General features: G+C 38.5%; 2 protein-coding genes across 3 annotated transcripts in view; one reads left to right on the top strand and one right to left on the bottom strand.

Annotated features, from left to right (window-relative positions):
* Nucleotides 1–750: 750 nt before the first annotated feature.
* klhl40b (kelch-like family member 40b) lies at nt 751–5147 on the top strand. The gene is made up of 6 exons (XM_032551530.1): nt 751–2085; nt 2913–3073; nt 3157–3264; nt 3361–3546; nt 4387–4536; nt 4729–5147. The coding sequence occupies exons 1-6, from the start codon at nt 964–966 to the stop codon at nt 4838–4840; spliced, it is 1839 nt and encodes a 612-aa protein (XP_032407421.1). The 5' UTR covers nt 751–963; the 3' UTR covers nt 4841–5147.
* Nucleotides 5148–5285: 138 nt separating this feature from the next.
* Nucleotides 5286–25430, bottom strand: part of zbtb47b (zinc finger and BTB domain containing 47b) — a 29300-nt gene continuing 9155 nt past the window's right edge. The window contains exons 2-7 of one of the 2 annotated variants that reach the window (XR_004337360.1): nt 18048–19403; nt 17543–17690; nt 16820–16935; nt 16380–16524; nt 11337–15725; nt 5286–11306 (exon numbers count right to left, since the gene is read on the bottom strand). Coding sequence is in view for 1 of the 2 variants with exons in the window: in XM_032551529.1 (XP_032407420.1) it covers nt 15286–15725; nt 16380–16524; nt 16820–16935; nt 17543–17690; nt 18048–19403 (2205 nt within the window). In the remaining variant the exon portion in view is untranslated. Of the gene's footprint in view, nt 15726–16379; nt 16525–16819; nt 16936–17542; nt 17691–18047; nt 19404–25430 lie in introns of both variants that reach the window. The other variant, XM_032551529.1, reaches the window with a different exon arrangement.

Raw genomic sequence — 25430 nt, 5'->3', positions numbered from 1 at the left:
ACGAACACAAAACGTACGTGGATGAATTATTTTTTTAAGGTGATGACAGATGCCATGAGTGGCATCTTAAAGCAATGTAGACTCTTCCTGTGACTCCAGAAAAAAAACTTTCCGGATAACTAAAACCAACAAAAATCACAAGTCTCTCCAGAATTTTAGGAAAAAGAGCATGGAGATGAATTGGTGATCTCTTCCACCAATTCATACCAGTCATTCTGGTACAAGAATGACTGGTATGCTCGGACAAGGTCCCAAATCTTTTGCGACCTTGTAAAACCTGGGGTCGTTTCAGTTGTTCAGGTCCAGTTTCAGCATCATTAAAGATGACCTGAATAAAGTCTGACATACAGAACATTTTGTTTGCTGGACTCGTTTTACAATATTTAATTTGTCAAGAGATCAGCTTTGGACTGAAGACGTCAAGAGTTCTGAATTTGGACGCAGCTTTAGAAGGTACCTTTCCTTCCCTTAAATTGTTGTTCTTGGCAACTTAAATCTAGCCTTAAATTTCAACCACAGTTGAGATCGCTGGGATAAGATTCAACCTCAATGACGACATGGCTAGGTTGAATTGGTCACAGAGGCCTCATGAAGTATCACGGTTTGCTATATTGGAAATGCTTCCAATGAGATATGCCTCAGCTGTTTGAGAGTGGGCGGATTATCCAGGGGAGCGGGTGAGTGGGAGGTAAAAAAGCCAGACAGAGACAGGGTTATTGCATTTCCAGCAATGTTCCAGAATAAAGCCCCCATAGCTCTGAAGCAAGCAAGCACTCTAAAAATAACCCTCCAGTTGGAGCTCAGTTGAAGGGTCATGACAGCTGAGAAAGCGAGCCGTCCCAGGATTCAGCCGGTGAGCAGGGTCGCTGTTCATCTAAAGCCACTCTGGACTGGAAAGCCAAATTCTGTGCAATAAAGAGGATCCGATTCTACTTTATCTGTGTCATCTTAAAGACTTCTCAGATGGCTGTGCCTATAAATCCCATGGATGAGCCCAGGGTGTACCAGCAGACTCTCCTCCAGGATGGCCTGTATGATTTGCTGGAGAACGACAAGCTGGTGGACTGCGTCCTGAAGATCAAAGACAAGGAGTTTCCTTGTCACCGCCTGGTGCTGTGTGCCTGCAGCTCATACTTCCGGTCCATTTTTTTGTCTGACCTGGATGAAAGCAAAAAGAGAGAAATCGTGCTGGAGGACGTTGAGCCCGGTGTCATCGGTCTGATCCTCAAGTACCTGTACACCTCCAAGATCAATGTCACAGAGCAGAACGTCCAGGACATATTTGCTGTTGCCAACATGTACCAGATTCCTTCAATTTTCACTGTTTGCGTGTCTTTCTTACAAAAGCGCCTCAGCCTCAGCAATTGCCTGGCTATCTTCAGGCTCGGTTTGATGCTGGACTGCCCCAGGCTGGCTGTCTCTGCCCGGAACTATGCCTGCGAGCGTTTCCAGCTCATCTCCAAAGACGAAGATTTCCTCCAGCTTAACGCAACCGAGGTGGCAGCCATTTTGACGAATGACAACTTGAACGTGGAGACGGAGGAGGTTGTTTTCGAGGCTCTGATGCGATGGGTGTGCCGGGATACCGAGAGCAGAGAGAAAGAACTCCCAGATTTGCTGGACTGCGTTCGTTTGCGTCTTGTCACAGACGATTACCTGAAAGAAAAGGTGGAGAAACACCAACTCATCTCTGCTAATCCAGAGCTTCATCTGAAGCTGAAGCTGGTCAAGGACGCTCGAGGAGGGAAAATGCCGGAGATTAAAAAAAGCAAACCGGAAGAGGGAGGGGCAGCGAAAGATGGAGAAACTGAAGACAAAGAGGATGAAGAAAATCTTCTACCGGCTATTCTAAATGATAACCTGCGATTTGGGATGTTTGTCAAGGACCTAATACTGATGGTGAACGACACCGGCACTGTGGGGTACGACCCGTCAGGCAACGACTGCTTCATGGCGTCGGTTTCCACGCAAGTTCCCAAGAACCATGTCAGCCTGGTCACCAAGGAGAACCAGATCTTTGTGATTGGAGGATTATTTGTTGATGAAGAGAACAAGGAGGACCCTCTGTGCTCCTACTTCCTGCAGGTATGAAAGCTGTTCTAAAAATATATGAGACATTATAAAGTTACTAAATAGGTAACATCTGGAATCTGATTAATTTGAGAAAAAAAAAATTGTACTATTACAAAACCATTTTAAATCTTACCGTTAAATGATGTTATCATAAAATTATGGAGGTTTAGCATAAAGTTGAGACCAGATATTAACATACACAATATAAAAAGACAGTCAGAGATTAGTTCGGATTCCTAAAGTTATTTCTATTCTTTAGGAAAACAATGAGAGTTTTACTACTTAAAATTCGGAGGTTTACATATAAAATGCAAGACATGCTGCAGACAAGCTTGTTTACAGTTCACACCTTTAGCGGCTCCTGGTCAAATCACTCTTTCATATTTACCCCTTATCTATTTCCATTTTGTACCAGTAAACAAATTCTTTCACTCCTATCCATTTAAATTATTAGTACACTGTCCTTTGCAGCTAAGTATTTTCATGAGTTATGGAAATAAACATGGCCTATATATCTATAAAAATCCCCAAATCCCATGTATAATTTAAGTTTTTTATTTTCTAAGAATTTTGTATTAAATCCAATTTTAATTTTATTTCCGATGTCTGTTTGAGGAATAGGACTCATGAAATATGAAAAACTTTGAGTCCACATGAAACCAAACTAACTGATGGAGGTCCTGAGAGTGGATGTTATTTACTAGAGTCGCATAAGAGTAGAAAAAGTAGAGTACAAAACGATCAAAAGGAAAGGAAATGTACAAGGTGGCCAAGAAGGAAAACAACCAACTTCTACCTTTAACTGCAGAGCTAATTTGTAAATATTTCTGTGACTGCAGTATGACCCTGTTAGTACCGACTGGCTTGGGATGCCTCCCCTCCCGACTCCAAGGTTCTTGTTTGGGATGGCCGAAGGTGAGAACTCCATCTTCGTTCTGGGAGGGAAGGAACTGAAAGACAAGGAGGGCACACTGGACACGGTTTTGGTCTATGACAGGCAGTAAGTTACAATTAAAATAATTTCTTGCTCTGATTTTTCAAAACAACCTGTTTTCACTTGCTTCTGTGATTGATTATTCACAGATCGTTCAAATGGGGTGAGTCCGAGTCAATTCCTTACCCAGTTTATGGACATTCAGCCGTATCACACAAAGATGTTGTGTATGTAATAGGAGGAAAGGGAGACAACAAGTGAGTATATGTTGCAATCGGCACGTTACAATCACACCATATAAAAGTAACACAGGAAACCCTAAAAGTTACTGTGCCGTTATATGTTAAAAAAAGGAACTGCCTGAAGAGGATGTGTTCATATGATGTCAAGAGGTTTGAATGGAAAGAGCTTGCTCCAATGAAGACGGCACGCTCCTTATTCGGAGCCACTCTTCATCAAGACAAAATATATGTAGCAGGAGGCGTGACCGACGACGGCCTGACAGACACAGTGGAGGTGTACGACATTGCTACCAATACGTGAGTTCTGCACCGAGTCCAAAATCCAACTAAGAAATGGCTGGATAGCCTTAAGCAGACAATTTATGATAAAAATATAAAACATTGTTGACAGCTGCTGCTGCCATGGGTGGCAGTACCGATGATTAACTTTAGGGACCAATTACATGATGGCCAGATTGGTTTGGAGAACTCCTTCCTCCTTGATGCAGTCTTTATTTGAAACCTGTTTTTTTTTTTATTTCTTCAGGTTGCAATTCAGATATTTAAAATAGATCACTGGTTCATTTTCAGCAGACTAATAATTTTGAGAACTTCAGCCCTATTTCTCTTTACAACATATAAAATATCTGTTTATAAAATATGTTGAATTAAATTTTGCTTAAAGATAACAAATAAGACAAAATTACTAATATTTATGTATGCATGTTGGTTTAGCAAGGGTCCTTATGGTAAATGGCCTACACTTGTACAGCTAGGGCCTTATCAAGTCTGAGGACTCTAAAGTGATTTACACTACAATCTGTCATTTATCCATTCACACATTCACTCAATCATTTATCTAGAAAAAACAAAGAAACAAACATTTTATCAATGGCTTGAAATTAGTTGTAAAAGATTCTGTATAAAAACTTATATCAGTTTTAATGGGCACCACCTTACGTACATATTTCTGTATGAAATGTGGCAGATATGATTCAATTTAAACTGACTATTTTCACCAAAACAAAGGGGAAACATTATATAAAGCTTCTAAGTCAATTTGACCTAAAACAATTTCATCACAGCTGTTTCTTCTTTCTAAAACAGCCATTTTAACTGTGAGTTTATTTATGTATGCCTGTTATTTTCAATGGTCAGGTGGTCAGATTTCGAGCCATTTCCTCAGGAGCGAAGCTCTCTAAGTCTTGTATCTTTGGCTGGTTCTCTCTACGCTGTGGGAGGTTTTGCCATGATGCCTTTAGAAGACAGTGATGAAATCCTTCCCAAAGAGACGAATGACATTTGGAGGTACAACTTTTCTCAATGTATAATTCCTTAAATTATTCTGTCCTGCAAAAATAGTTGAGAACTGCCTTTAAATTAAATCTGGAAACTAAGATGAGCTCAGTATCAGAAGTATGTTCTGATACTGTTTAGCCAAACAAAAGCAATTAAGGATGTCACTCAACCCAACTTGACTCTTCTATAAAACCTTCGCAGGTATAATGAGACGGAGAGGAAGTGGAACGGGATTCTCAGAGAAATTCAGTATGCCTCTGGGGCCACAGTACTGGGGGTCCGCTTGAACACCCTGCGTCTCACCAAGATGTGAAGCTCTGCACACTTCCTGTATCTCAATGGAAATTGACTTGGAAATAATTGCACCATTTTTACACTTTTCCAGGGCACATTAATTATCAAAGACATTAGGATTTAATGAAAGATTGGTAATAACATGTTCATTTGATTTTCACACAGAGTTGGGGCTTTTCTAATTAGCACTGTGGTATAAAAATGATTTTTTTTTTCTGCAATAAAATTTTTGTATGCGTTTCTGCAAGTAATGGATGGTGATTTGAACATTTATATCTACAGAATCTACATTCTTTCACTGAACTGAATAAAAATGATGAAACCAAGCTAAAGCCTTCTTTTACACATATGTTTACTGCCCAATAGAGGGCAGCAAAGTCAAAATCCCTGCTTCTTTCAACAAGCTATAAAACACAATGCACAAACAGAAGAGTATGCATAGAAACAAACACAAGACATGCAGATAATATCTATATTGTTTAATATTGAAATGATTTCAGAATGCTCTACTGTGTTACAGACAGTTAACACATGTCAATATTACAATAAAAGGAACAAAAAAATACACCCTACTGTCTTTAGCACCTCTAGACTCTAATGTCCTTGTACTGTTTTTGTGTTATTATAGATGAATGGGACAACTACTGTCTACACATGGGTTGTGAATACCAGAATCACCCAATACATATTGTACTGTTACCATTATAGAGCAGAGAATCAGCGATTAATAATACATTTCATGATTTCTCAATGCTGTGGTAGCAATAAGTGCTGGAAATACACTTGAAGGTATATATAGATTTAAATATGGTGGTATTGGCTGAGGGGCAATGAGGGGTTTGGATGAGATATACAATCTTAAAGCATCTAATCAAAGGTTCTAATTTTTAAAAAAAACATACAAAAAAATTGTAGTTGTCAAAGGAACTCCAAAGCTGACAAAACTAAATCTCTTCTCTCTTTTTGAACATGATCCCCCAAATCATGCCGCCATGCATTTTGAGGTTGGTCAGGCCTATTAAAAAGTATGAAAGTGTCTCATCTTGTCCTAGCTAATTAATGACAAGACATAAAAGTATAAAAAGCTATTAAAATATTACAAGTACTGTCCAGCTGTGTCTTTCTGAACTGCTGCAGTGCTAACATTGGCATTGCTGGCAATATTTCAGCTAACAGGCTAATGAACAAAATTAGCATTTACCACTGCTGACATTCAGGAGTGTTTAGCTAGATTTAAGTGCACAATCACATTAAAACTAAGGCTTTGTTTTTATTACTTTGCTATTTACTTAATTTTAGCTTTTTTTCTACCAATCGTCAGGAAATTACAACAGAAATTACATGTATTATAATTAGCACATTTTGATTGCGATTCTAAATGATGTGAAATCAAATTTATTTGCATATTTTTTTCCTTTTAATCTACATTATCATGTAGTACTAAAGTAATTTTAATATGTATAATTTTGCCTCTTAACTGATCTATTTCCAAATGTATTTTATTATAATAGAAGTCATTCTTCTACTATAATTGAATAGTATAATTTTAATTATAATACAAGACTAATTTCTAGATTATACATAAGAACTGTAAATATGATAGGTTAAGGCAGATAAAAAGGTCTAAAGACAAATACCAACAGCAAACATACAAATTATTATGTTTGTGTAATCTCTTTCTTAATTCAATAGCCAATTCAGTTTAGTCAGTTTTGAGGCTCCAAATATTTGAACAAATATGGAGGAAATGGTCATTTAAAAAATAACAAAAAATGAGGATAAACACAGAAAAAAAAGACAGAAACAGACCACAATATACCACTAAATTCTTTCTTACAATACTTTTTCTTCAACATCCAACAAGAGTTTTCGTAATGACTTGAGATGTGGCCCTTTTCCAAGCAATAGAGGAAAGGCCACAAAATCAAAATATTTTTTGGACACATTTTTTTAGCAGCTGACCAAGGCACTGGTCATTTTCCCCTTTGTTGCTTAGTTTTGTTTTGTTTGTTCATATTTTCTGGGTTACGTGTTATCTCTGCCATGAGATCTATCATACCAACCATGCGCATTTATATCCTCTGGGGTGATATTTTGTTCCTGTATTAACTTTGGTAACATTTTCTAAATTCTTTCTACGGTCTAATGTAAGAAGAAGATATTTTATGACTTTACTAGGAAAAATATCCATCATTAAGAGGTTAATCATAATTATTTTGGTCTTTATTTTCCATATTTTATTGGCATTACCTTGGCCATCTGCGGGTCAGAATCAAATTCAGTAAAATGGGATATAAAACAAAATGTTATGAAAATGTGCTGTGAAACATTTTTATGACTAATTACCTCCATAATTCTTTAAAATACCCATAGAAATAAACTGAGATGTATAGGTGCATGAGTACAAAAGAATTTGTTTACAGGCAGAAAATAGGAAACCATACAAAATGGAGGAACAAATCAGTGGAAGGGGAAAATGACCCAGATCTGCAAAATCCAAAACACATAGAAAAAGCCAATTTCATGGGTAGTTTTAACACAAAACAAGACAAACTCCTTCCTAAAACACATTTAAGATGTGCCTCCTTTTCTCTTCAACCCAGCATTCACCCCAAAAAATAAATGGACGCAAAAACCCTCCATTCTGACAAAGGATGTAACAGTTGAGTAATATTTCCTAAATATTTTTGGCATTTGTGTTTACTTTTAATGTTCTTGTGAGAGAAATATCAAAAGTAAACTGCAAACACACCAAGTTCGATGATGCATTTATATCACAGGTTGTTTTGAACTAATGTTGAACCACTAAAAGAACAAACAGTAAAAGAGCAAGAAGTATTTGTTTGATTTCTTTTCCATAGTTGATGGCTCTAGGAAAGGGGTCTCCAACCCTAAACCTTGAGCTCGACCATCCGGTATTTTTTAGATGCAATCCTGCTCAAACACCTAAATCGAATTCTTAAATTACCTCTTAAGAATGTGAACATGTTTTGCAGTGACCTGGTAAATAGTCATTCATTTGATTCAGGTGTGTTGGACAATTGTTGCATCTAAAACCAGCAGAATAGTAGATATCTAGGATAACATACAACCAGCAAAATAGTTCTTCCTCACTTTTTTTTTTACATTGTGGATTAATACAGAAAGCATCCAAACTATGAAGGAAAATCTGTGTAGTGAACAAAGTGTTTTCTATTTTAGATTTTGATGAGCAGTTTGTACACGTTTGGTGTTTTCTTAATCAGCTTCCTGAGGTACCTGGGATGATTTTCCAACAGTCTTGGGGTTGTTTCTAGAGATGCTGAGATCTTATTGGCTTTTAGCTTTGATATTAATGTATATTCATTTGTAAGTAACTTATTATAAAAGTACCTGGAATCAACCACTCTTTTTGTGGGTGAGGGTCTATGCAACAATTTCAGACTTTTCCACACTCAACATTTCCGATTTCTCAGTCTTTAGCAGCCATATTCGCTTTTGCCAAATATTGGAATCCAGTTCTGTACTTTTCAGACTGCATAGGAACCCCGAATAGCCTTTATATTGGCTGGAGGTGTCTTTGGTCTTTCTTCTTTTCTTTGAAAAACTAGCAATGGTCCAACTAAACAGAAACCAGATGGGATGAAACTGTATCCTAATAAATCTGCTTTTGGATTTTAAATAAATTACCAGCAATATCACCAGTAAAGCACCCCAACCATCCCAGTATCTCCTCCACCATGATGGTTTACAGTGTAAACCATGCATATAGGAGTCAACCCCTGGATAAAGACAACTATTTATCTTCCATTCCTCACAAGGATTCCTTTTGAGAACAAGTTTCATCAGCGTTTGATGGTCTTTGCAACAATACTTGACATTTTTCCGATTTTCTGACGTTCGTGTCTTCAAGTAGCGACGGACAATAGTTTCTCTTTACTTAGTTGAATGATTTCTGATATAAAACCAGTTCAGGAGAATACCTAATGAATTGAGAAATTGCAGTGTGAAAAAATGTCATCAAAGCAAAAGGTGACGACTTTAAAAAAAAATCTAAAATATGAAAATATTTCGTTTTCCTTCATACTTTGGAAATCTTCATCATAGGTTACAAGTAGAGAATAAGGAACAGATAGAATTGCGTAAATGATTACTTCAATTTTTAACAGATACTCTTCCCTAAATGGCTTTAAGAAGAGTAGCTTCTTAAATTAACAAGAAATAAAAATAACCAACAAATGTTGTCGTCTACAGCAATATGATTTGCTCACTCTGTCCAGGACGAGATTAAAATATTAAAATAAGACATTTTAGCCTTTCTCCACAGTTTTCCCAACACATTTTCCAACTAGGCCATAAAACTGCTCTCACATTATATCATTCACTTACAACATGAAAGATAGAATGCAGTTTGATGGATTTATATTATTTCAAGAGGTTTTTAATTACTCCGATCTCATTTCATGATCCCATTCCATGCAAGTATTGTGGGATGTACTTCAAAACCAGTTTTTTTCAAATTTAGTGTCTGAGGAACCTGCCAAGGACACATTTAATTCAAGAAGAATTTTTCTTATTTCCTATAATCTTTTGGTATACAGACACGCATGTGCGCGCACACATACACTGTATCAGCTTTTTTTATGTGGAGTAAGTGCTACTATGTCAGCTTTAAAACTCTATGGAGCTGAAGAAGAAAATAAAGTGCTGTTAGAATTAATATAATTCCCATTACTCAATTAGGCAACTTACATAAAAATAAACTCATGTTTAGGCTTTTTTTTAATCTTAAGGTATTATCTTATCAGGTTATTTTCATTGATAATAAAAATAAACTAACCAATCATCTTAACTGAACTGAACTCTTCTTACTTTTTACCTTGTTGGATGGCAACATCACAAATATTAAACTAGGCTTAACACTCCAACAAGTAACATACAATTTTTTGTGATTTTTGAGGCTTTAATACTCATTTGTGTCAATTTATCCTTTGTGCATTTAGAAATCAAAAGTATCTACACTTAAAAAAAAAAACTACAAAGGATGTACGCATTTCCATCTTTACAAATTTCTGCAACTTGTTTTCACCCTGTGTCTGCATACATGCCCCCTTTGTTGGCAAGTATGGCAAAGGAATTCAAAGTGCATAAATCAGTAGTGTTCATCACAATATATCTGTCAGCTATAGCTCCTATGCTTAACACAAAAAACGTGGAAATCCCACCATTTGTAAGGCAAATACACAAACAGTAATGTCAGTAATGTCTCTTGCGATAGTGCTTCTATAGCAGAAACAAGAGAATGCTCTCAGCTTTCAGAAGATCTTAGTAAAATCTGCAGACAGATTGTGATGTAATAAACCGCAACGACAGAGAACCAGTTCTTAACAGTCAGAGGCCACAAAATGCTGCTCCGCATTCGTATAAACTCCAAATATTTTTCACATTTTGCCATGTTACAACCAAAAACTTCAATACCTTTATTTTGATTTTATGTCATAGTGTGGTGTGTGTATTTGCAATCTGACCCCTTTATTCTGAAACCTCTAGATAAAATCCAGTTCAACCAATTTTACCGTAATATAAATAAAGCTTTTCTGTGATTAAAGTATTAATCAGAGAAGACACCCATGGTAACCGTGGTGAAGCTGCAGAGATCGACAGCTCAGTTTGAGGAATCTATTGACAGTACTAGTCATGCACTTCACCAGTCTGATGAGCAAGAAAAAACATTGCTGAAAGAAAGCCATAAACAGTTCAGTTTGCAGCTTGTCACATGCCATGAAAGCAGTGAACATGAAACAAGGTGCTAAAGCGAGTTGTGACTGAATTTGAACTTTTTGGCTTACATGTCGATCTATTAGCAAAGTAAATTCCTATTTAAATGCAAAAGTCCGTGGTTGTAACATGACAAAATAAATATAGGCCCATGGACTATGGATACTTTTACAAGACACAGTACATATTAAGATGTATAACTTTAAAGCTTATGCAATTTATTTTCCTACTGAATGCTTGGTAGTCGACATGAATATAGACATTTTAAGTGACTTTTAGTTTTAAGAAGAAAACTTTTTTTTTTTCTATTTCTAATTATCTTCAAAGACAGGAAAGTTCATTTCAACTTTTAAACTGATAGATGTTTTGCCTTTTTGCAAAATTCCAGCTAATTGTCCACTAAGGTTGAACTGGATCTTATTACAGCCAGAATATAATTGAGTTAAATTACAATATGGAAGCTCTAATTTTAAAGGGGCAATCTTAGACTAGACCCTGTACAAAATAAACAAATCAAAATGCAAAAAAACGGATGAGTATGTAGGAAAATTTTCAAAAAGTACCATTATTTAGATCATGTCCAAATATGTTCCTCATGTTGGCTTATGAAAGACACAAATCTTGGGCTGATGTGATATTTTACCAAAAGGACTCAGTTTTGTTTTTGAATTTTTTAAAAATTAACACAGGCAGAAAACATTAAAAAATTGTCTTTTCGTCGTACTAACCTGAAAACACATTCAGCTCTCTCTGTGTACCTGAAAACACATTCAGCTCTCTCTGTGTAAACATAAAAAAAGAAAAACCATGTACATCCACATCTGAACAGTACATACAGGGGGAAGCAACACTAAGACTACAGCATATAGATAAAGTGAGTAGGAGTGCACTAACTGAACTCAGACACTTGCCAATTATGACACTGAAATTTTATGGGGTTAATTCTTATTCCACTTAAAGCTTTCAGTCTTATGATTTGCTCAATGCCACTCAAACCTGCTAACTAAAGCAACTGGAAAGCTTACGCAAAGGTGAAAATTGGCTAAGCTCCATATAGCCTCACCTTTATGTAGCTCCAGATAGACTTGAATTTTATTGACGTAGGAGGAGCTGGTATTGTAGATGGGAAAAAAAAGAAAGAAAAAAACACTCTGCTTTGTTTGTCTAAGCATCTGATACTGTAGCATGCAGGATTTGATCTCTGATCCAAGCTGCGATGGACTTTTTTTGGACGTGTTGAAACATTTCTGGGCTTAAGTGTCACAACTCTGAAAGTCCCTATATTAATATTGCACATATGCAAAATTGCTGCACATACACAATTATGCAGCAACTATCTGACATTAACTTTTATTGGTCTCATGCTATATTATCCTGACATTCTATACAAACTCATAAGATTCAATCACGTTAGCGTACCGAATGATTGAAGTGGCTTCAACTGTTTGCAGAATAAAATGTTACTACTTTTAAATTAATCCTATTTATACATATATTTAATAACTTGGAAAACCTCAGGCTATGTTTAGAGCTTTCAACTCATCCTGAGCTGGACAACTGATTCTTCAGGGGATTAAAACAAAAATAACAACAAAAAACCCTGATAGGGTGACATCACAGCAAAAGTAACATACGCTATCCTGACTCAGCAGAACAGTAAAATCCACACCTTTGATCCTGATACACATGCATTGTTCAGAACAAGAGCGCATCATCAGCGCACAAACTTCACAGGGATGACAAAACCTGATGTTCCATCCCAAGCCTTTCATTTTATCAAATTCAGACCCACATAAACACATTTTATGATACCCCAAAATATATAGTAAGATAGGAAACAGTTGTTCGTCAACAACTAAAGTAATGTAGTTGCTGTTCTGTGCATAATTCATTTTATGAACAAACTTGTTTTTGGAATGGAAAATCTGGGTTCAAAAACTGCAGAAATGAACCTTCGCAGAAATCGGAAGAGCTTTTCCAAAACTATACTGCTTGTAAAAATAAATCTTCAAAGCAAGAGGCTGAGCTAGAGCTTTTTCTACACTGAAAAAGATCTGGCCATATTTCAATTTTTAAAAGGATTCCTTCAATATATCATATAGATGAGACATTTTTAGCATCTTTAAACAGGGGGAAGCTAACAAACTAGCATAGTGCAGAAGAAATTTACTCTCTTGCTTCAGAGAAACTTCCAGATGTAGGCCCTGAATAGAATTGGAGATTATTTGGCGTTCCCAAACATATATAAATAGTTGGAAATTAATATAAGAGCTTAATTAGAAATGATGTACCAATTAACATCAAATATGAAAAATGATTAATATGTCTTTGAGTGGCGACAACTTTCTAACTTAAACTTTGAGTAAGAAGCAACAAAAACCCTCTCCATATACTTTAAAACTAGTCCTTTAGCAATCTTTTAATAATAATCTTTACTTTATTAATAATGTATTGTACTGCAAGTCAATAACTTTAATTTGTGGCTACAAATGATTGTTTCACAAAATATACACAGTTAATGTCATTTAGTAGACTTAGGCTTTGGGTTGTTGTTTCTGGGATTTGATCATTTACAATACGCGTTAAATCATCTATAGATTAAAAGCACACATTTAGTTTTGCGAGCAAACTTCTCTGAATTTCCTTTCTGAAGGAAGAAACAGTATTCAACTTTACCAATAACATTAGAATTTGATATACAAGTACAGCTATACTGTTTGAGTACATGAGGTTTTGGACCTAGTATATTAGCAGTCACAGAAAAATGCCCCGTTGTCTTACATCTCTGACTATATATACAGTGCCTTGCAGAAGTATTGAACTTTATCATGAATTGTCACAACATAGCAGCAAACTGCATCATATTTTATTGCAGATTTTTTTTACAAGCAAAAATCTGAAAAGTGTGGCATGCATTTGCATGTGGGACCTTTCACTCTGACACCTCTAAATAAAATTGCTTTCACAACCACAAATCTACTGAGACATGACCCATCCAACTAATCTGACAGACCAGGCGAGGAGAGCATTAATAAGAGAAGCAGCCAAGAGCCAAGGCTCTGGAGGTGCTGCAGAGAGACACAACTCAGGTGGTAGATTCTGTTAACCTCAGAACTAATAGTCTTGCACTCAAAGAATATGGTCCCATTGAAGAGTGAAAAGAGGAAGCCATATAAAGTCATGCTTGCAGTGTACCGTGTATGAAACAGCATGAAGACTACATGCTGAAGAATGTTGACCAATGAAACCAAACATTGTGGCGCAAATGTCCACGCAATAAAAACTCCAACATTAGACATATCCCTGAACACACCATCCTGATTGTAACACATAGTGTGAGGATGCTTTTCTTCAACAGAGACAGGCTAGCTGGTCAGAGCTGATGCGAAAACTGACAAAATACAGGGATATCTTTGAGAAAAGCATGAGAGGAAGCAAAGGACTTGAGGCTGGGAAAGACAACCCTAAACATACAGTCAGAGCAACGATGAAATGTTTAAAGTCCAAGCTTACTCATGTCTTAGAATGGCACAGCCAAAGTCCAGGCCTATAGAAATTAAGAATATTAAAAATTGCTGTTTACAGACACTCTCCTCCCAATCTGACTGAGCTTGAGCTTTTTTGCAAATTACCGTCTCTAGAGGTGTAAAGCTGATGAATACAAACTCAAAAAGACTTTCAGCTGAAACCACAGTGAAAGGTGGTTGGACACTTTTTGTAAGAGTAAGAAAACCGAGAAAATCATGCATCATTTTCCTTCTACGTCAGACTTGTGCACTACTCTGTGTTGGGGTATCACATAAATGAAAAACATATATTAAAATTTGTGGTTGCAACACAAAATGTGAAAAAAAGTTCAACAGGAGTGAATGCTTTTGCAAGACAGGGTACATAAATAGTCAGACCTGTAAGAGAGTTGGGATGGTTAATGGAAGCCAAACATAAGAGTCGCGGATATCTTCATCTGCTGACTTTGTGGAAGCTCAAGTGTGAATTTGTTGTTCTGAAGACTCTCAGTTCCAGTCTCTGCTTCACAGATCACTCTAACACACCAGAACAGACAAAAAAAAACAACACACACTCACTCCACTACACACATTGTAGCCTCTCTAATGTCTTTTGAAACTAAAGCCACGAATTACCCAAGCACAACCAGAAAAAAAAAAAAAAAAACAGGAGTACATATTAAATGTCACAGGAGGCAAATGTAAGGTGCAGGATCGATTATAAATGCTATATTACATTACTTATCCATAGCAAGGGAGCTACAGGTTTGGTTATTGGTGACGTCACAAACAGGTACATGTTCAAAGTCAAAATGAGGGTTTGGTTATTGCTGGGTCAGACTGGAACTAATCGCTACATCCTGGCAGAGAACAAAAATATTTTACTCTCATCCTTTATGAGCATGTGTAACAGTTATTTGGTAAAGGATGTTACAATCTATTTGTTGTGCAAAACTCTGGATTTATAAGTGTGGTGTAAAGGTTATGGGATAAGTCGGATAGGACTTTGAGGTTATATACTGTATTCAGCTGAGTAAAAAATAACTATTTCTTATTTATGCAGATGAAAGAGTCTGTTACGAGGTTTATGTCTAGCCTTTTTTTCAGTTTTGTCTTCTGTGTAAATGTCAATCTCCAGCTGCGAGTCTGCTCTTAAACAAGGAGAAACCAAACAAAGTGCTTTAAATGCTACAGAAATTTGTTAGTTGTTGGAGTTCATCCTACCAGCAGAGAACAAGGGAGGAGGGGGGGGTAAACGTGAGGCAGTTGCCAGCCCCCCCATGGGGTGCAGCAGGGAGAGAGACAGCTGGGTGCTGTGGAGGAGCTGTGGGCTGGAGGCGGCGGAGGGCGTGGCGGCGGAGGCTGGCGTTCCCAGCTGTGCTGGACCGGAAGAGTCCGCGGCAGGAGAGACGAGGGGCAGGTCGAGGCCGAGGGGGTCACCGCAGTTTGGGACCACCATAGGGTTGGTGATGTGAAAGCACTTCTCCCTGTGGGCCTTGAGCATGTTGGAGAAGCGGAAGCGCTGACCACACACCTCGCAGGGGTACGGCTTCTCTCCGGTGTGGGTGCGGCGGTGGCGCTTCATGTTGGGCCGACTCGTGAAACTCTTCCCACAGATCTCACAGATGTACGGCTTCTCTCCTGAAGGATAAAGGACACCAGAGCTGTGTCATGCATCTTAAACATTACATTAAAGTTTAAACCCTTAGATAACTTGAAGAAATGTCCAATGAGTCTAATTTCAAAGGTTTATTTACCCCCCGCCTTTTATTCAAGATTGGTATTTACTGTTAAGTGTGTTTCTATTGTGGCTTGCAAAGGTTTTGATAAACATTTTGCCACATCTACAACTTTCAACATATTTCATTAGGATTTAAATTGAACACAACTCATAGAAGCAACAAGGAGGCTCATAGTAACTGGAGGAGTGGCTGAGATTCACAGCTCTGAGAATCGGGCGATAGGACACATATTACGAATAAACTACACCAATCTGCTCTTTATGGATTAGCGGCATGAGGACAGCCAATACAGAAAAAAACGTCATAAAAAATCCTGTCTACAGATTCCCGCAAACCACGTAGGGGACTAACCAAGAAGAGAAGAAAAACAAAATTAGAGTTTGTGGACAACATACGAATGGTATATGTAGAGGAAAACTAACAATAAATAAATAAAATATGAGAAAAACTGACAATTGTTGACAAGAGTATACATGTAATTCTTCCCCAAACTATGAAATAACTCTGGAACACATACAATAAAAACTTTAAAAGTGTGGCAAAGGTGACTTACCAGTGTGCGTCTTCATATGCTCGTCAAAGTATTGCTTCATGTTGAAGTCCTTTCCGCACCACTGACACATGAACTGCTTGTGTCCGATGTGGATGCTCATGTGTGAACGCAGCTGGTATTTGTACTGGAAGCGCTCGCTGCAGCTCTGAAATGACACAGAGTGGACACACTTGATCAATCTTCTAAAAATCACTTCTGGAGGAGGCAGTGATCAGTCAAACCAACGTGGTCAACATCAGATTAGAGGCTGTTTTGATGGACTATTGTAAAATAGGATTTTTAATAGAACAGACATGCAACAAAGACAAAAGCTGCAATAACTGGAATCCTTTTTGTATTAAGGGAACTGTAATAAAAGGCTAGAAAAGCTGGATTTCACCACCATAGTCATTTCTTGATACTCTAAAAACTCCTACAGCACTGAAAAGGGGATCTCAAACCTCACACTTGAAGGGTTTCTCTCCTGAGTGCTGCAGAGAGTGGACCTTCAGGGACATGCTGCGCTTGAACGACTTTCCACACGTTTCACAGGTAAACGGCATGTCCTTCGTATGGGCTACACAAACAACAAAATACACAAACATTAAAAACACACCCAGACTTCAATCCGATTGAGAATTTGTGGCTACACTTGACAGAGATCAAACGGTTTTGGATGGAAAAAGTGAGTAAAACTTCACCATCCAGAAGTGCAAGTTTGACTCAGACCTACTCACAGACTCTACACTAAAGGTGAATCTATAAAAGTCTGACTTCAACGGGGTGACTTTTATACAAACTCTAATGTTATGTTTTATATTTAATTGTCATCATTTTGGTAGAAATCAGTTGTTGCTTTAACATTGAAGGATTATTTATTTTTATTTTTTAAAAAATCAAAATCTGTTAACCATAACTAATTTGTTAAAACATACTTGCATACGTGCATACTTTTTACAGGCACTGTAAGTATGAACAACAGATAATACATGCAAGATATTCTTGGATGGATGTACACAAGCAGTCTGGGAAAGTAAGATGCTTATCCTTCAGAAAAAGTGGAAAAGGAAAGCAACACCCAAAACAAATCCTGCTTAACAATTAAAAAGCTGTAGAGGAGGAAGCCCAAAGTACACAAGGGAATGAAGTGACCCAAGGAGATAGTTGATGGCAGTGTCACTCACCGACCATGTGCTTCCTGACATGAGCCATGGTGTAAAATTTCTTCTCACAGATCTCACATGAGAACTTCTTCTCCGCGTAGCCGTGGACAATCTTGTTGTGCTCGTGCAGCGACCACAGCTTCTTGAAAGCCTTTCCACAGGTCACACACTTTCAAAGCACACAGCGAAGAAGAGGAGATGTTGTGATTACTGGGTTTATTAGGGTTTGACATGTTTGAGGGGTTAAAAGCCTAACCAAGAATTTGTTAGAAGGCTTGAAAATTTATGTTTACAGACACTCTCCATTTTGCAAAAATAAACATTGCTCTGTCTCGATCAAACACAAAAAGACTTGCAACTGTAATGGCAGCAGAGGTGGTTACACAAAGTACTGGCACAGATGGTTGAATACGAGTAAATGCCACATTTTCAGAATTTTGCAAATAACTTTGAAAGCCAGTTCTGCCTTTCCTTCCACTTCCCCGTAATCTGAACTCTGAAAGGTGAGAGCATAAACAGTTCATACCTGGATGCTCCGCTCACAGTCCGTCTGTTGGTGCAGCAGCAGCTCACTCTCCAACAGGAAGCGCTTCCCACAGTTGTTGCAGATCTGCATGCGGTTGTGTGTGACGTTCATGTGCTTCTCCAGGTACCAGCGGTTGTTGAAGATGCGAGGGCATTTTTTACACGGGAAGTGTTGCTTTTCCTCCAGCCTGACCTTCTGACCTAGGCCCTCTGCATCCAGTGCCTTCTTCCCGCCCTGGCGCTGATTGGTCAAGGTGGCCTCTGCGAGCGTCTGACGCATAGCAGTGGTGCCCACCACGGCTAAGGCTCTGGTTCCCCGGCGAGGTCGATCCATTACGGTGGGCTGCTCCAGTCCAGGAATGTTTAGGGTGTTCTCCTCCTCCTCCTCGTCCTCCTCATCTTCCTCTCCACTGGTATGCCCCAGTATGTCTGTCCTCTTTAGATCTTCATCGCCCTCCTCTTCATGCCCATCACCATTCTCCATCTCATCGTCCTCATCACCCTCAGAGTCTCTCTCGTTTTCATGACAACGGCCAAACATGGGTTCTGTGATTGTGGAAGATTTTCCATCGGATCCCTTTGAGACGTTCAGGGTCTGGTTGTTGAGGTTGACTTCAACAATGATCTGATCCCTGTTGAAGGAGGTGTGACCATCCGCTGGTTTTGACTCCTCTCCGCCGCCCTCCACTTTACAGAGAGTGGCCACACCCGTGCTGGCTCCACCACCTGGACCATCCTCTTCCTGGTAGTACTGCTTTGTCTGGGCAGCCATCTTTCCCACCTCTTCCACTCTGATGGAGAACGGGCTGCTGCCTTCTCTCGTGTAAACCCTGCCAAGCTCAGACTCCTGCTTGATCTCCCGGTACAGCTGGCAGGGAGGCATCTCAGCTGGAGAGAACCCTTCCTGATTGGCCATCTCTCTGCAGGTGGCTCTCAGCGAGTGGCTGCTGAGGAGATCTCGACAGGACACCGCGATGTCGCTCATCTGAAGCACGGTGGCAGCGTTCAACACGTCACGGACGGTGCTGCTGCTCACCAGCAGCTTGGAGGTGTAAATGAAGTTGAGGATCTGCTGGAGGCCCTGAGAGGTCAGGGCGTCCAGAGACAGATCCACGCGCCGCAGCTGTTTGCTTTGGGCGAAAAGAGAGTGGAAGAAGGGGCTGTAGGCTGCCAGTACTCCCTTGTGGGCAGGAAAGGTGCTGCGCTGGCGCACCAACACGATGTCCACATCACAGAGGTCAGGCTGGAAGAGGCGCTGCTCATTCAGCCTGTCCATCAAACAGGTGAAGTGCAGAGCCACATCCTCCACCAGAGAGAACTCAGCAGAGGGGAAGTCTGTGGTCTTCTCCACTATGAGCTGAAACCAAAATAGAGACAAAGAGTTCTTCAAAATTCACATAAAAGGAATTTATGTGACAGAAAAAAAAGACAAAACTATGGATTCCCAGCTCTGTTCTTTAAGAATCACTGTCTTGTATGATTCATGCTTTTGCCCATTGCAACTTACTAAATTAAATTAAAGGTTGTTTAAGAAGCGTGAGTAGTTACAATTGTTGCCTTGAAGTAAGAAGGTCCTAGTTTTCATGACAATGTTTCTGCCTTGAATGTTTCTGCATGGCTTGGAGTCACTCAGTACACCTCGTCCTGCCCAAAACACGCATGTTAGGTGAGCTGGTGTCTCTTAATTTAGCTTATATTTCCAGTAGATAAATTGCTCAGAATATATTTGACCAAACTGAATCTGTGTGTGGGGGTGGGCGTTTGTGTTTTTGTGTTGGAGCAAAAACAGTTGAGAAGAGTGAAACATATTTGCAGACTATAACCCAAGTCTAGAAATATGCCTATTAATTTCTGTAATTACAACTTAGCCATTGGTCCAAGCAGAAATTTTGAAATGTTTGCTTCATTTTTTGCTACATTTCTGGTAATAAAATCTCCCAACTCAAAATACAGTACAATAAAAAAATTCAGTATGAAGCCACACATAATTAATTCATTCATTTTTAAAAGTACAACATCTCATATAAGTAATATTTCAGCCATTGAGTTTCTCTGATTAGGGCCGTTTATAGGAAAGGAAGTTTTTTTTAAAAGCTGTATGTAATAAAGTTATATTGTCTAAAGTTTTTTCTTTAGTGTTTTTTTTAGGTGTTTTCCTGTTTACCACAAAATCAGAAGAGCAATAAATCAATAGGCAATAAATTATGTGCAAACTAATATTGATAGGAAAGCATGAAGACAAAAGGAAATGAACAAGAACAGTAAAACTCTGTCAATTCCTGTGATCCAAAAAGTCAAATCAAATAATTAAGTAAATGTTGCTAAAATAAACTCTCATGCCAGTTTCTGTGCATGCTTTAAAGTGTAGGGCTGCAAGCAGAGTGTGACCCAAGTCGGGGAGAAATCAAAGGTGTAACAATCAGCACTCTGTGCAAGGTCCTCGACATCCCAAGGTGGGTTTATTTTAGCACAGGAAGGGCAGGGTTTCGATCCAGACGGGATGTGACTGAGGACACAGCAGCAAGCAAACAGAGTGCAGGCGGCCGCGCACACACACGAACACAGCACACACATGGGATGTCCAATCTTCCACCAAACCCACACACACCAGACAAAAACACAGTGTCTGGTCTCTCTGCAAGGACTGACCGGCCTGTGAATTGGTATTCAATGCCATTCCTCCTCCTATTAGTCGGCTCCAGCAGCACACCCACTCGGTGCACTCTCCCCAAGGGAAGACGAATCATGCACACAACAAAACATGTCAGGAGAAATAATTAGGGAAACATTGTTGAATAAATACTTGCTAATCCTCAAATAGATAAACAAATAGATATTAGGATTCAGGAGTAATTTAAAATGCGCTGATTCGAACTTTGCTTATACTAAATGCTGCAAATGATCCAGCTAAATTACCATGACATAATGACATTAACTTAAAACAATAACAAACTTCTATGTAGCAGATTCAATTCTGGATGGGGGATGAAATGTGCCATTTTCTGTTCTTTGCACCATTTTTCATCACATATTTTCCTCTTTAGGATTTATGATGCTTCGTTGTCATTGTTCAGGCTGAGAAATAGATTTGCATTCTCTCCTAACCTTGAGAATCCGCTCCATTCGAGGAATTCAATTATGTAGTTTTAGATTTATTCATAGTTCTGAACTGCTAAATTGAACTCAGAATGAGAGGAACAAAGATTGGGATATCTCTCTCAGCACAAGGCTTCAGACATTGCCGGAGGGTAAAATGCCACAGTTGTAAATTTTAAAGTGGAGGTTTCACTCCAAAGTCAATAATGACCTGGTCTATCTTCAGGGATTTAAAAACCAAAGCAACCAAGCTGAAGGCCTGGATTGGAAGTTGGGTATAAATGTTTAAAAAAAACAAAATTGTTGGATTTTATTTCTTTAAGCTGATTGGGAAAGGAAGGTGCCACCAAGTTTTTGTCAGTCCAAAAAACAAAAAATGTTTAATACAAAATATTTCTACTTTTGTTTAATATAATAATCTAACTGGTCCAACAGATTCAGATTTTGAGTGCTTTTCAGACAGTTTTATTCACATCACCTTATATTTATATGGCCAAGATTAATCTTCTATTCACATGTCTTTTCATATAGTCAGTCAACTTGATTTATACAAAATGAATTTAAAATTCAACACAAAACTGTTCACAACCTGTTGTGTGGAAAAGGGGTTATTTCACTACAATCTTATGTCATAAGAATCCAACACCACAGTGAAAAGTTGAACCATCAAAAATTAAAAAGAAACCGTTAGAAATCTCTCCTCATATTTCATCCAAAAGCAAATAGGGAAAAGAAGCAAAGTAACCTCAGAACAAAGACTTAAATTTTAATCTGCCGCTATGTAGAAGAGCAAATCATGATAGAAACAAATCTTACAGAAAATACAAAGGCCAGGCACCGTAATGTCACAATTACAAAAGGAATTATTAGTTTTACAAAAAACTGTGTGAACCAAATGTTTTTAAATGTGTCAAGCTCAGGCTAGCGTTATCCAATGTGTAACTCAAGTCAGACTTAAGATCAGTTTTAGTGTCAGATGGTCAGCAATGAAAACAAATAATCAGCACAGAAATTCAAACCAGCAAGTTTTACACAGATCTACAAAAAAAACAACAACAAAAAAAAGGATTCCATCACAGATTCATCCATAAACAAAAATTGCTGCACTGCTTTTTGTTTGCAACAAAAACATTCAAACACAGATGGTCTGAGTAATAATCAATAGATTCCCGAATGACAAAGGGATTTTGGTCATTTTATAATGAACTTAGTTTCAAACAGACGGATGCTTTATAAGAGCCTAATTCAGCAGGAAACAACTATCATGTCTCATCATACTGTAACCAAACAAACTGAGCATAAACTCTAATCCAACTCCCATGATCTCTCTCTGTCCATCTCCTCTTCTTTCTCCTTCTGCTTCCCTCAGAAATGTCAGAGAGCTTGTTTGCCATCATCAGAGGAGCGCCTCCTTTAACCAGCCTCTCAGTCAGATGCCTCACTCTACATTATTCATACGTGGCTCGACCTGAGACAAACTCAGTAACGGAGATTACCCGTGCACCACGACACAGGGCGACAATTATACTGGCTTCAATCAAAGCATCCCACTCACAGTTCAATCACAGATTATTTTATCACTGGTCCAAGACAGCAATGTGACAGGATTCCCCTGCACTGTAAGGGCCTCAAAGGGCCCGTTTCACAAAGCAGCTTTCGAAGCTGACACAGTTAAGTCCCATAAAATCATTCTTCACTTTGATGCAGAACATTTTAATCCTAGGGATGTGTATTAGTAAAAGGGAGAGTTGTTGTATGGCAAAGAAATCCTGAATATGAAATCATCTTGCGCAATAAAAAGGTTACAAATGCTTAATCTCTCACTTGCTAAGGGCTCGACATGCTTGTCTGCATCATGATGATCGAGCTGCTGAGAGCATGCTGACATGAGCACACATTCACACTAACTTCATTTCAGATGCAATCGCGTCTCACCAGGTGTTTTTGTTTAATCTTGGTCTGTGAAGGTTGGACAGGATGAACCTGGAAGTCCATTATGGACTAGCAGAGTGGACTTCACAAGATATATTAGGAACAGATTTTTGTTCACTTCCTTGGAAATCTGAGCTCTGATCAGTAAACGTCACTGCATTCAACTTTCTTTTTCTAGTTGCAAATTGGAAAATAAGGATTCAAATTGTTGCTAACAACTAGGAGCAACACAAGCTAGAAGCTTAGCATTTTCCTGCACTTTATGCATTCAAAGGTTTTGAGGAAGTAGGGCTGGTAATCTGCTTTGTGGTCAAATTTTGTGTATCTCGATCCTCTGCCAACAATCAAATACTTTGAAGAGAAAAGAAAAAACAAGCATGTGGCCATGGACTACTTTAATACCACAATAAATGTCTGCCAAAAATTGTGAAATTTTGAAAGGATTACATATGTACAAGAAAAAACTTGGATATTATTCTCTGAAGTCAAAAATGTGCAAATTTGCGAGAAAAACATGATAATTTTTTCGTTTTATGATAAAGGCCTGAATTTAAGATATTTTCAGACATTAGTCATAAATCTGTATGAAAAAAAATGCTGGAGAAGTTAACTAAGATTATAAAGTCAATGCACTGACAGATGTTTGCATGCATGTGCTGCCATGCATATTTTCAAATTCAAATAACTTAATTGGAAAGATAGAAGCTCTGCAGTCTAATAAATTTAACCACTGAGAGGCAGAAGTCCTTTTAATTCATTTCAAGCCTTTCGTTTAAAAGCTGCAACATTCAAGGTCAAAGCACTTTATGCAGGTACGTGCCACTTGTCAAATATAGCCAGATTCTAAAGAAAAAAAATATTCCAGAAAGCTAATGAAGTGCATAAGATATGACAAGACTCCTTTGATTGAAAGCTTAAGTTTCTGACTCTTCTGGCACTTCATGTTTAATCCAGTTGGGTTGCAGCTGTGATGGATGATGCACAAAATTACAGCTCTGCCTGAGTGGAGCCTGCATTACTTAAGAGAGAGGGCAAAAAAAAGAGAACTTATCATGTTGTAGTTAATTTACTGCTGCACTCGTTACCTTCAGATGTTACTTTGACACCAAAGTGCAAGAAGGACCCACAGTGAGCGTGTCAGTCAAAGTGATTAAAAGCACCATGTGGAAACCTCTGCTGGATCAGCCAAGTCAGGATGGATGGTTTGACTCTGGCACGGTCTCGGCTCAACTGGACCTGATCCAAAGTGTGAAGATGAAGCTCCTCTTGTTAATTTCACTACCGGGAAGGCCACTTTTCTCCCACACCTTGCACCAGGGGGCTCAAGGAGGGGTGGACTGGTCACCTGGCGCAGCAGCAATGGGGCTAACTCACATCTATAGGCTGGCCTGGGGCGGCCGTATTTTAACCATAAAAGCATAATAAACTATTTTTGTCAGTCATTACAGCAGATTGGTTTATTTTCTTGAAGGACATTGAGCTAATCTAATTAAATCTCTGAGCCACTCCACTCTCCTTTGACTAAACTTGTCAGATTTTGTCATTTGAGCTAACCTAATAACAGTAATAATAGTAAATTAAAAGAGAAAATGTGAAAAACTAAGAAAAAGAAGAAAGTTAGAAGTAATATAATTAAAAATTCTAAAAATAGATTCGACACACATCTTCACTATTGTCTGGGGAAATTGTAGCTAAAGTGTTGAAATACTTAACATAGAAAATACAAGAGTTATTTTGTTCAGTCAGACTTGAAGCATTCATAAGGAGTGTGTTTGTCATTTGTGTACAGATGTGTGTGAGAGAGAATATTACCTTCACAGCTTTTGTTTTCAAATAATACTGAGTTGTGTTAGTATCCTTTTTTTTTTTACATGGCTACTCTTTTCTTTGCAGGCTGCTATGATTTATTTTAACCTTTCAAACAACACAATCTGCACATATATAGTCTTATATGTGGTGTGCCTTCACGTGTCGTATAAATAATCATGGTGGGCCGCCATGGCCAAAAGCGCCAGGGCCGTTTGTTGGGCCCAGTCCAGGTCTGGGCCCAGGTGGATTTACGACTCCAACTCTGGTGTCCAAATCCAAACAACAGTCTGTGTGAGGTCTCTGCTGTTGCCATTTAACAGATAGTACCTTAATCTTTATGAATTATTCATTTTAACATCTTCTTCCTGCACAAACCAAAAGATATAACAAACAAGCAGCATCCAGCCAGTCTATCTCATTTGCTTGCTGAGCCAGTAGCAAAGGCCAATGTCAGAGTCATGAACGCATCAATAGTGCGAGGGAGGGCAGGTTGTACTCAGGCAAGAGGAAATCTCTGAGATAAGGCATTGCAGGGGGTTAAAGCTTT

This window comes from Xiphophorus hellerii, chromosome 21, assembly GCF_003331165.1.
Source record: "Xiphophorus hellerii strain 12219 chromosome 21, Xiphophorus_hellerii-4.1, whole genome shotgun sequence".
NCBI classification, from domain to species: domain Eukaryota; kingdom Metazoa; phylum Chordata; class Actinopteri; order Cyprinodontiformes; family Poeciliidae; genus Xiphophorus; species Xiphophorus hellerii.
The sequence above is the reverse complement of the archived record's forward strand: the minus strand, read 5'-3'. Positions and strand labels throughout refer to the sequence as shown.